General features: G+C 41.1%; 1 protein-coding gene across 2 annotated transcripts in view; it reads left to right on the top strand.

Annotated features, from left to right (window-relative positions):
• The window catches only part of BRF1 (BRF1 RNA polymerase III transcription initiation factor subunit), a 174540-nt gene that overhangs the window by 122160 nt on the left and 39469 nt on the right, over window positions 1-12911 (top strand). For both annotated transcript variants that reach the window (XM_040557923.1, XM_040557922.1), the window contains 4 exons: window positions 4704-4765; window positions 7066-7147; window positions 7243-7298; window positions 9136-9392. In XM_040557923.1, the coding sequence (XP_040413857.1) occupies window positions 4704-4765; window positions 7066-7147; window positions 7243-7298; window positions 9136-9392 (457 nt within the window). The remainder of the gene's footprint in view (window positions 1-4703; window positions 4766-7065; window positions 7148-7242; window positions 7299-9135; window positions 9393-12911) is intronic.

Below are 12911 nucleotides of genomic sequence, written 5' to 3' on the forward strand. Positions count from 1 at the left end.
CAGCACTGCCAGACCTGGCTGCAGAATCCCTCCTGCCCCAGGGGCTCCCGCTGCTTCTAATCCCTCCCCGGGGAGCAGCAATCAATTCCCGATGCCCGTGCTCAGGGCTCGGGTTATTTGGCTCGTTGCTGAAGTGTTTTTCTTGGTGAAAACACCGTTCCCAGCTGTTTTCGCATGTTGCCTTGCTCCGGCGCCAGAGCGTTTCTTAAATGCTCCGGGTGTTTGGCGGCTGGCGTTGCGCTGGAGAGGGGGCAGGCTGCTTTGTGTAAGCTCCTCCAGCTCTGCGGCTGCGATGCGGTCGTGTGGCGGAGGATGTGTTCGCTGCGTGGGACAAGAGGACCCGGTGCCTGCCATTATATAAGCTTCAGAGGATTTCCTGAGAAGTGCTCAGCCTTCATTTCTGTCTGTGAGGAAATCCTCTTATCTGGGCAGTGCAATAAATAGTTCTGCCTCCTGCACGAGGAACAGAAAAACACATCCTTCAAATGTCGGTTTTCGAAACCGTGGGTTTTTAAAATATAGCAGCTAGAGTTATTCTTCCGTAATAAATCCCCATAATAGCGTGCTATGTATACATTTAACTGGATACACAGAGGTAGGAGAGGGGGAGACTGTGTTAAAAGAGGGCTTAGTATGCATTTAGTAATGACAAGAACAGTAAATAATCCTGCAGGTTTACAAACCTAATCCTCAATGTCTGTTTGTAGCCCTCGTGTCTATTAGAGTCGGCTGGCAAACGTTAAAAAGCTGGAAAGAAAGGGCTTTTTTGTTTTTTATTTTGAAATACGCAGGGAGCTGGCCGGTGACTGGCAGTGGTAAGTTCCACGAATGTTGTTGGTGGGACCTTGCTTGAAGGCTCTGGAAGCGCTGTCTGCCCCTGCTAGCGGCGGAGAACCACGATGAGGACGGAGCTGGCTGCTTCGCTTCTCCTCTGCCTCGCTGCCTGCTCCTCTAACAGTAGTTTCCTTCAAATACAGGAGCTGGGGGGCTGCTGCTTTCAATGCAGGACTTATTTTTTGCCTGTGCCCTGCAGAAAAGCGTTTTTTTTTCCTTTTTTTTTAACAGAAGAAATCCGCGCTGCAAGCCGTGTCACATGGCACCATTGCTTTTAAATAAGCTTTTAAGAGGTTGGACCAGATGTTGGTCACATCTGTGTTTTCATTTCGCCGAAAATTTCATTTCAACCCTTTTATTAAAGGAGAAAATGATCATTTGGAAATTGTTCTGAGAAGTTTAGCAGCTGGGAAGATCTTTCTGGTATATAAAAAGGAAAGGGGTATACTTGCTGTGCCCTGGAGTGAGCTCTGTAACGTGCAGCAGCTGACTGTTTATGGCTGGTAGGGTTTGCTCTTGTTGGAAATGATTGCCATGGAAATTTTCAGATCAAAATAAATGTATTATTTTTTGAAGTGGCACTCTGTGACAAAACACCTTTTTTTTTTTTTTTTTTTTTTTTTCCCAGTGAAAGTGTTAAACTAGGGATTTGAAGGCACCTTCTCTTCTGAAAACCTCCTTGCACTTAATGAGTGCCTATCACGTTGGCAGAAGAAAGGGCTACTTGCAGGCAGAGTGGATATCCTGCAATTACTCCATCTACTGCCGTTATGGGGTCTAAGAAATGCTTATTACGTACAACTTGCTTCTGGATTTTTCTCTGCAATTTACCAGTTGGAGAATGAGTTTTCTGTCCCTGCTGCTAATTGATCCAATGAGAAGAACTGGCACCTAATTCAGTAACAAGTTATATTTAAAATGACATGTGAAATTGTTCATGATGCCTGAAATTACATCATTTTCAGTCTGGCATATTAGGGCTGTATAAGGAAACAGACATCTACTGTGCTGTGCCATATTAAATCTTAAACCTCTGATCCAAAAATATAGCAGACTATAGGCAAAGCGAGGTGTTTAATGATGAATAAAAGCAGCAGCAGTTGATTTTGGTGGGATATTTTTATTGTTCCTAGGACACTGTGACAGTTTTTGTAGCAAATAATTTGGGAATGCACAGAATTTTATGTAAAGTTGAGCTGTGACTTGAGTCCAGAGTAGTTCTCAGACACGACTTCCAGATTTTGATTTTCTAGCCTTGTGATTTTCAGAACTTATTAGTGGTTGTTGAGGCTGGCTCCTTTCTAATTTTATCCCTAATGTGTAATGAATATGGGGGAAAAATAAAACCTCTCTTGGTTCAGATAAACCAACTAGAAAGTTTTTTTTTTTTCTCCAAAATCTTGGACAAAGGGCTGGTAAAACAAGGACGGGAGGAGACCACCCCCCTTCTGCCCTACAGCTCAGTGCCTACAGCGCATACCCAGGATTTGGTAGGCCAGGTTTGGGGCCCGGTTCTGCACAGCCTCCTTCAGACCCAGGAGATGGGTTGCCTTGCCCTGGGCACACTCTCACACTTCGTCGAGCCGTTTTATTTTGTGTAAGTCATGAAACATTTCTTGGAACCAGGTGTGCAGCCTCCTGGGAAGGCGTCTCAGACACTAGACTACAGTTCTCACTCCCTGCCTTGGTGAACAAGTTGAGCATTTAACTCACTGGAAATTCATCTATCAGTTCCAGCAGGAGAGAGTGGCGGTGCTGTTCTGCAGAATGCCCCGTGCTCCCACTGGGGATGCAGCACACAACGACTCCTCTTTGCGCTTCGTCTGATTACGGCTTGCTAAAAAATTCCAGTGGGTTACATTCAAGTTGTTATAAAGAGGCAACGAACCACCTGGACGTGGTTTTTTTCACCTTGATTTTCCTCTGCAGCCTCCCGTAAGGGCACGCTTTGCCATATCCTTGGGTTGCATCCCTGTGTGCATGGTAGGGGGAGCTTGCACGAGGAGCTGGTGGCCCCAGTGCCAGAGCTTTTGCTCTTCGTACACAGCGTGGAGACAAGTCTATGTGATGACCAATTATGTAGTTATTATGAAATCCTTACATTTTCAAAGTATTTTGGGGAAAAAAAGTTGTAAAGCAAATCTTTCACACCCTGGGACTGAAATCCAGTCAATTTGTGAATGTAATGTTAGGGAGAAATGTTCCATAAGGCCTTTTCAGTCCTATTTGCCTCAGATTAACTGAACTGGTAAAGTTGTTACTGTGAGACAATCTCAGAAGAATATCAGAGTGCAGCGTTACACGATGCCTTGCCACAGAACATTTTCCTTGGGCTGAAACCCCTTCTGTGTTTGATTTGGCGTGGGAAGAATTTAAAACTTTCTATTAGTTAAATTGAATTTTGAAAAGAAAATTGTAAGTGCTCGGTGTCTGATACCAGTAAATGCCTGTAGAGCTGAGAGCCAGAGCCTTTACACCGCCTCCTGAAGTGCACCCTTTGCTCCTACACAAGCTGTGGCTGGGCTCCTGGCGCTGTGATTTCACGTGCCTCAGGCAATTGCTTTAACGCCTGAGTTCTGCCCAGCGGAGGATCACTTGTAGCTCTGGTGAGCGTTCCTCATTGCTACCTTAGCTCATTGGCCCCAGCTGATGCCCCTCAATGCTCTGCGTTGCCATTACCTGCCAAGGACCAAGGAGTCCCAGCTCCACCAGGAGCCAACGAGCTCTACGAGGAGCCACCGACCCAGGCAGCCAAAACCATTCACCGGTCTCAGGAAGTTGGGAGGCACTTGCCCAGGAACAGGGAGCAGTATCCCTACGGATGCCAAGCTGTTCTGCACCGTTTCATTTTTAATTTGCTGTTGCAGGTTGCTGAAACTCTGTTTATTTTTCCTGCCTGGCAGCTGGTTGGGTTATCAGTTGTCCGGTCTTGATTAGATGTAATGGAGATGACCAAGAAGCTTGCTTCATTCTCCAGAATAAGTCTTTGCTGAGTCATTTAGTTTCTTCTCTACCTGGACTACATTAATAGTGTATTACTACCATACATTAATATGATGTGGAAAATCACTTTGCTGCTGTAACTTATGCTGGTCCCAAATTAGGCCTCAGTTCTGTGCTGTTACGCTTTTTAATAGATAAAATATAAAAAACTGTGTTTTCAGAAGTCTTAGTAACTATGGAACTATAAAAATGACAGTGAAATTGTAATTACAGAAACTCATTATTGATGAATGTTTATTTAGACCCTTCCATAGCTTTCAAGTTATTTTAAAATTTGGAAATGTTTTAATAATTCCCATTTTACAGGCAAAAAGACTAATGCACATCTTTTTAGAGAACCGCTATGAGTTAAGTGGTTCAACTGATGAGAGATCAGAATCAAGAATAAAGCCATGGTACGACTGTCGGCATGATGTATTATTCACTGGCCCATGCTGCTTCTCTGTAAACAGAAAATATTTTCTAAGTCGTAATTTACAGATGAATCACCAGCCTATAGGCCCTGACAGAGAAATTCATGTGACGATGAAAGAAAAATGGTGTCATCTTCCTAAAATGGTTTCCTCAGCTTCATGGTGAAAACCTGTGGCTGTAAACCAGAAAGGAAAAAAAGAGGCAACTGAAAATGAACAGCAGGTTTTTAGTACTGAAGAGGACTGCACCGATTCCTGAATTTGAAATTAATTCAGTGTGGTGAATTCTGGTGTATATAATACCCCCATATCGAAAATGCTGAACAACTTGTTAAACCTCACTGGTGAACACAGAAGAAAAGGCAATTATGAAGTGTTATTTTACCATAGAACTTGAATTGCGATTGATTTTGAAGAAATATCTAGCTAATTAAAATGTGTTCTTTTATGTAGGTGAAAATGCAGGAGATGGTGAATTAGATCTCAGTGGAATTGACGACAGTGAAATAGATAGGGTAAGATATCCTTTTATCCTGAGTCTCTTCTGCATTTGGATATCTGAGAAAGAAAAATGGTTCTTATCTGGTGTATCCTCTCCTTCCCTGCCTCTTTGCTCTGGCAGCGCCTGCTTCTGATCTATAGAGAGGTTCAAGTGATTGCAGTGATCTGCGGTCAAAACTAATGTTCATGGAAGCCTCTGAATTTAGTCTGTTCTTGCCCGTTTTATATATATACGGGACTGCTGCCGCTGCTGCTTTCTTTCTGTGCTGAAATAATTATGTTTTAGAACGTCTTTTATTCTTACGAAGAACTTTTAAAAGTTCTTTGGATCTCTAAATTCATTATTTAATTACAATATATTCAGCTTGTGAAGCTGCCATGGAAACCAAACTGTAAAAGCAGCACGTACAGCTTCTGTGTTCTTTCAAAGATTTCTGTAACATTTTCTTGATTTATTATTATTTGTGCGGCAGTGCAAGATACCCTTTGCCATATAGCCTGAATATAAAAGACAGGCAGCTGTGGAAAATGGCTTGTTGAAGGCCACACGGCAGGTCAACACGTGAACACGCAACAGAGCCCAGATCTCCTTGATTTTTAGTCTGATGCCCTCTCCAGCCACCATGAGAGTTTGAAGTGAAAAGTGTAATTTGAACAGATAATGCAAGATGCAAAAAACTCCTTTTAGGGTACAAAGTCACTGAAAACAGCAGGGTTGCATAGAGGTTGCTGAAAATTGAGCTTGATCTGCAGAATATTCTTGGTGATGGACAGAGGAGTAGGCAAGCGCTCAGCTTGAGGTCAGCAGTGGAGCGGAGTTTGCCAGGCTGGGTGGTAGGAAAAGCATTCTGGAAATGGAGGAGACATGGGATGGGGGCATGGGGCATCACAGGCCTGATGCTGAAGGGATTCAGTATAGCAGATCCATCCTTTAAACAAAAGCGGGGAAAGCAAAAGCCCATTTTCTCCACCTTCTAGGCTGTAGTGAGGTCATAACTCTGCTTTTATGACCTCATGTTCATTTCCATGGCAATAGACTGTAATATTGTAAGCCCAAGATTATGAACTCTCTAAAAGCATAAGAAGGATGAATAACTGAGCTATGAGGAAGAGAGTTTTACTGTTACGACCCACCCTTAATAGAAACAGATGAAACAGTGAAATATTGGTCTGATAAACCAGCACTTGTGCAGCTCTTTGCTCGCCCCGTTTGCCCTCCAAAGAAGGACTCCTCCCTGCATTAGTTTCATTTGAATGGAGTTATTTTCCTCATAAAATCCTGATGTGTGCATTGTACTTCGGAGAAAATCTGGAATAGTAAAACCTGTAAGATGGAGAAGTCTCAAATTGTTTTTCTAGCACTTAAACATTGTTCTATTATTGCTGGGTCCATTGCTTAAAAATAAAGTGTCACGTTCATGAAGGATGATCTGGTTTGTCTCCTCCCTTCTGCAGAAGTTCTTCACTGCCAAACAGCACCAGCCATAGAGAAACTTCTCTTTGTAGACAGTTGTGCTAAATACTGGGCTTACTTTTATAGCCGAGTAATTGAAGGGGAGATCTATCTAGCAACCTGCAAGCCTGCTTGCTACCTACCTACCTACCTACCTCTTTATTTAGGTAACTTACGTGAATAGTTCTAGGTGTGTTTTACAGCTCCACGCTTACTAATAATATTACTGTGATTAATTAGGTTTAACTGAAGGAAGTTTAGTTGTGGGTTCTGAATCAAGCTCTCTAAAATCTAGAGGACTAAAACTCCATCAATCTAGGCTGGTTTCCTTCACATAGAGTGGCCATTGAACTAATAATCTTAGTAACTGTGCCTAAACCTTCCCAGAAACCTACCAAGAAGACACGTCTTTCTCTTTTGGTAGTGGAGGTCAGTGGCTCCCTTACTGTTTCAAATTTAAGACCACCATCACCTTACAGAATAACTTGCAGACTGCCATGTTGTCGTGGTACTCTCTCATATCATCTGAAAAAGTTCATTAAAATGATCATTTTAGGTTTGTTATGGATCACGTACGATGAGTCCTGTGTGATTGTCACCCCACCGTAGTTTGGAAACCCAGCACTGTATTTTGTATTTAACAGGTCATAGTTTCATAGTTTAACAGGTCATAGTTTTTGCCAGCTTTAGAAGTTTCTAGAAACGCTCTCTTCTAATTGTGGCATCTTGGTCTTATTTGCTTTTATTAATTTGTTTTAAAACAAAACACAAATTGACCTTGTTAGTGGTTTTTCAATTCAGTTTTGGTCTGTGGTTTTCACGTTGATATCTGAAAGCAGATGAACTTGTTTTGTCTTTTAGTATATACTTAACGAAACAGAAGCTCAGATAAAAGCAGAGCTGTGGATGAAAGAAAATGCAGATTATTTGAAGGAACAAAAAGGTAAGCATATAGGACTGAAATTCTCCTTTTGGCTAGTGTTGCTGAAATACAGTCTGTATAATCTTCATGCTGGTTATCCTTTTGTCATCTTTCAGAAAAGGAAGCAAGAATAGCAAAAGAGAAAGAACTTGGGATTTATAAGGAACACAAGGTATTAAACTGTGTGCTAATTGTGTCTCTTTGAAAATGTCTCGAAAATACATTACATCTGTCGATCAGCTCTCTGTAGGATGTATGGGAATAATGGTACGGGTCACCACTAAACAGGCAAAACCTAGTATATATTTACATGCTATAGAAACACAAAACTATAATTTTTCAGGTGGTGAGTAAAACACTTTCTTGCCCAAACTTTTATTCTGAATTACTATTATGAGAAAATTCTGTGCATGGCAAAGTCAGAGCTAGTTCTTTGCATTTATGATTGCTGTCCTAATTGCTTGCTTATTTAAATGCAATTCTTAAGGCACGCCTGACTTTTTTAACATATGCATGGAGAATTTGTTTTTACTTGCTGTAACTTCAGTAGCTTTCTTTGCTCGTGCAATTCTGATGTCTTTATGGAGAAATGACCGGGTCTTTGTTCCAGTCACTTGAAGGAGTATTTCGTTGTACCTTTCATAAAGAATGTGACAGCTATGTTAACAAATGGCATGTCCTGTCTCCATGTTTAGCAGTTTAAAAATGCCTAATTGGCCATATATTCACAATTTACAACATTAGTGTTTTGTGTAATTGAGCAAGTGACAAGTCAAATCTTCCACATGCAACTAAAATCCACGTTAGTTTTTTATGTGTATATCCTGTATCTTTTTTTCTGGCTAATGTGAAAGACAGAGTTTCCTACTTCCCCTAGGTATTTCAACAATAAAAACAAAACCAGACAATGAAATACTGTTTTAGGCTTCAGAGTTTCTCATTTATCCCACCCTTACAGAGATGTGGCATTCTACCAGCAATTTTCAAAATTGTATAACTCTCTGGCACCAAAAAGTAGCCCAAACAACCCACCTTTTTGTTCTGACAACACAGGAGTTTTTCTCTAACTCTGTATTGTTTCCGACAGCTAGAGTAGAACTTGATTAATATAGTGCTTTCCAATTTCAAGGTAGCACTTGACCCATGTAGGTAAACAGAGGGGCTATTATACACTAAAAAATAAATCTCCTGCAGAGCTCGGTGTTAAAACCTTCCTTTGAAAAGGAAAACGCTGAATGAGAAACAGAGGATCTTTATTTTCTACCTACCCAGGCATTAGACCTGGATAGAAATGTTCTTTGTGTCATTTCTCTGTCTGGGTCTGCGCAGCATCAGGTGCTGTGGGTTGATGCTAGGCTCAGACCTGCAGCCTTTGGCCGAGAGGGGAGGTTGCCTCTCCGCAGCATCCTGCTTCCTATCTGTCAGCGTTAATGCCAGTCCACGCTTAGAAAACTGCTTCTAATTTCCTTGGCTTTTTTTTTTCAGTTTTGAGGAAGAGTTGGGTGGATATTTTTGTATTTGGCTTTCGAGCTTCATATAAAATGCTGTTGCAGTTTTGATACAGATTTGTCAGTGCCTAGAGAAATAGCGACCCAGCTTGACTCTAACTTTGAAGGCGATTTTAACAGGGGCATTTCTTTATTTACGTGCCGGGTGATGTTATCAGGGTCCCTGCTCCTGTAACAGGAGTTCGCTCCATCTTTTTCGCATGTGAGAAATGGCCCACATTTCTTTTCTGGCAGCATTACAGATACGCAGCAAAGAATTTGTAATAAACTGCGTGGGCATTTGGCAAAAATATGAAAGCCAACGCTTCTCTCTTGGAGAAAAGAGAAGTCCTTTAGCCCTTAGTCCTGCTCGATCGCAGGCCAGCAAGCACTGCCCAAGCTCAGTCCATCCTGTCCCCGAGTTTGCAGCACCTGTGCTGGGACTGCCGAGCTGCAGGTCGCCCTTCTGCTGCACAACAATTTTGTTTGTGTCTACATCACTAATTTTATATTTTAATTAAGCCAAAGAAATCTGCAAAGAAGCGGGAGCCAATTCAAGCCAGCACAGCAGGAGAGGCAATTGAAAAGATGTTAGAACAGAAGAAAATCTCAAGTAAAATTAATTATAATGTGCTAAGGGACCTGAACAGCAAAGGAAGTAACACACCAAAGAAAGAGGATGACAGCACTGATGACAGCACCAACACCAAGAAGCTGTCAAGAAGAAAATCTAATGCCAGTAGGAATATAGCCAACCCTGTAAACAGTGTGGGAAAAAGGTACTGCAATTGTTCATTTCTATCTCTGTCTGTGAGACTGTCTATGTATCTTTCTAAGCCAGACAATGTAGGTACTGAAACATTTGTTTGAGGCTAAAATAATGCTGGGGCTCTGTTTTTATTTATTTTGCCTGCAGTGTCACAGTGGAAACTTATTTATAGTTCCTGTATCAGAGGTCTGTTTTGGTGTGAGTTAATCATTCTGGAGAAGAAAAAAAATCAATGGGAATTCATAAACACAAATCTTTTGGCCGTGGACACCTTTTCTTCACATATCTCTGACATTTGTTGTCCTCCCTTTCGGAGTTGTCTGTATCTGCTGACATGACACTAAATGTTTGAAAGCTTTGGCTTTTTGCTTGATTTGAAAAATACAGTTCCCATCTGTTTTGACAGCTAGCTGTTTTGATTAGCTTTTATTTTAGTTTTATTCCAAACTTTCATTGTTAATTGATGACACAAATATAAAGCTTTACAGTAAATACGCTTGTCGGTTTTCTGGTCTGCATTTGCAAATGTTTTATAGTGTGATGAAAGCTACTATTTTAATGAGTAAAATATTCAGACTTGCTGGGCAGATTTGTAGTGTGCTGTAAAGTGTATAAGGAGATTGATGTGTCCTATCTGCAATATTCAACTGTTTTATTAGCCTGCAGTTCATGAAATCATGTTGGATGATCATTTGAATGGTCTCTATATATAGTCATTTCTTATTTAGTTGTTAGATATTTATTTACTCCTTAAAAGACACCATTTTTTGCTTCCAGGCACTACACCACAAGGAAATTCAAGCATTTAGTTTGGAAATGCTGGCCTGTGTCTTCATGCCGTAGTTTAGAGGATAAAGCAGAGGGGAGGGATGGAGGGAGCGGAGGAGAGCTGGGGTTAGGCGTGCGACGGCAAGGGAGCATGGGAGGGACGTGGGGGTGTCTGAAGTGAAGATTAGGGGAGAGCTGTTCCTGGTGGTGCCTCAGCGGTGCATTTTCCCATCCTAATGAAGCAGCTTTTGGGAGAGAAGGACAGCCTCGAGGTGTGAGAATCCATCTCTTCATGCAGGAGCGGGAGACGCAGGATACCTGCAGATGGGAAGCTGGGAGGGATGGTAAGGAGACTTCCCTCAGAAGCTGAGCAAACGCAGATGACTAGACACAAACTCCTTATTTTGTCCTGATTTGAATTAGCTTTGGCCAATGCATTGGCTTTGGCTTTAGCATTAGGCTTCTCAGCCAAAACCATGTCTAGCCTCACTGTCACCGGCATACAGATTTTTTTGCAATGTAACAGACATCTTTTCTTTTTCTGCTGCTCCTTCTTCATTCTGTATTTTATCAAGATGCCTTCGTTCTCGTTCAGCTTCTCACCCTTAATATCATCAGCTTTGCTTTCCAGTTCTTTACTCACTGAGGCTTTTAGTCTGCTGTGGATGTTGCTACCTCGTATTATGCCTAATGACCCAAGCACGCACATTTTCCTCTGGTGACAGAAAGCAAAGATGCAGTGAGGATTAACTAACAGCATTGCACATATGTTTTATTTGGATTTAACAGGTATTAGTGAGTCATGTTTCTGGCATCTCTAGTAAAACATGGCTCTGATTCGGTTGTCAGAAATGAAATGCTGCGTTGGGAAGTAGGGGGAAGTAGGGACTGTGAGGTCCCCATTGCTTTTCAGGATGTAGCACTAGTATTGATGCTCGAGCTGCTTTGCCACATCTGTGCCTTGTCCATATGAGGCCCAATTTTCCGAAATGTTGGGCACTTGGAGCTCCTGTTGAAGCCAGCACGTTAAACTCTTCACAGGTGTTAAACTCTTCGGAAAATCATGCCATAAATATTTAATTTAACAGTGGTGCAACTTGAAAAGGTTTCTAAATAAATACACAAATCAGTATTTTCCAAAAGCATCTAATAAAATGTGTTTATTTTTCCTCTTGAGAGTCTAAAGTACATCCTTAAGATGCATAACAGAGTTTCCTGATGATGATTAGCAGATCTTAGATACAATGAATTTTGCAGCAGAGCACTTCAGAGAAGGTTGGGGATACATGCAGATATGTGAGTTAAGATTTTGCACTCCAGAAGTAGGCAGCATTCTTGCTTAAATAATATCAAGGACTTGGCAAACCATTAGTTCTTTATTTCTTACAATTAAAGATTTATGACATACTTCTGATTTTTTTGCTAGTAGTCTAAATGCCATGCTTTTTAAATGGCATGCATAAATTTCTGTGTTCTGCTTTGTTCTTAGATGCCACGCATCCCTTTCCTTTGTTCAGCATTGTTCCTCTGAGAGGTGAATGGCTAACTGCTTTCCTAGTGATACAAAAATCATGGTGATTTATATGCAATTAATAATAATAAAAACCCTGAAAGTTGCTCATTAGAAAATGAATGAGGCACGTAATGTAGCTTTATCCGGGAGGCATTTGCGGAAATCTTGCTAACTGTTTTGGTTTGGAGTGATTTACAGTCCTACGTGTTTATCTTTCTGCGTCTAATACTTAGTAAGCTGTATTTGACTGCAGCAGCGCCTTGCATAACCGTGCTTTGATCCTGACCTTTCATTCATTTGAGATATAGTCAGTTTTAAAGAGCTCCTGATTTAGTCCCGATCCCAATTAAAAGGCCCCAGTACCAAGCTACTGGGAGCTTCATGGGCTAGGAGAGGAATACTGGTTCTTGGTGATTAAGGCAGTACTCGTGTAAAGGTATAAAATAGGAATGTAGATTTTATTGCTTTCCACTTGCAAGCCAACATTTTACATTCCTCACTAGGTCTGGACAGATGATGCGGCTTAGTTGGCATGTGTCTCAGAAATCATCTTCATACACAGCATGTAGCACTCTGGGAATGGGAAGTTGATCTCCATTTTTCTAATTGCCTCTCACTACAAAATACACTGCCCTTGTATTTCTGGGAAGAGGACTTCAGATTATCTCTTAAAAAATGGTTGCCCCAGCCAGCCATGGTGCAATTTCTGTTGATTTGTTGTTGTTGTTTTGTAATATGACATAAAATAGCAGTTACAGAATTGTTTGGTAGTTTCTGAAATTTTCTTGGGAAGGTACTTTCAAAGAATTATTCCAAGGATCATGCAGAGTTTCCCCTTTTTAGATGAGTAGACATTACATACATCAATATTTTCAAAAGCGAACTGGATTTTTGAACAGTTTTCTTTACTGTGAATGCTGGGCAACTTTCTGACTTTTAGAAAAAGACACACTTTTTTTCAGACGCGTTTCCCAGAATTATTCTGGGGTTGTACTTAATGTATGTGTCAACATAGTAGAAATGATAAAGAGAACACAAGCAATTTTAAGAAGCTTTGCTTTGTGTAAATGTGTTTCATTACATTTCTTAATGCATTGGGGTTAGGGTTTTGTTACAGCGGGTATCACGACTGGTGCTTTGGAAGGAAAAGCCATTTCATTGTCTCTGTTATAGAGATGTGGCACGGTGGATGTTACCATAATAGATATTGCAACTTTAATTTCAATTACCAGTTGCACAGTTTATCTT

The sequence above is a fragment of the Cygnus olor genome, chromosome 5 (assembly GCF_009769625.2).
Source record: "Cygnus olor isolate bCygOlo1 chromosome 5, bCygOlo1.pri.v2, whole genome shotgun sequence".
Classification (NCBI taxonomy): Eukaryota; Metazoa; Chordata; class Aves; order Anseriformes; family Anatidae; genus Cygnus; species Cygnus olor.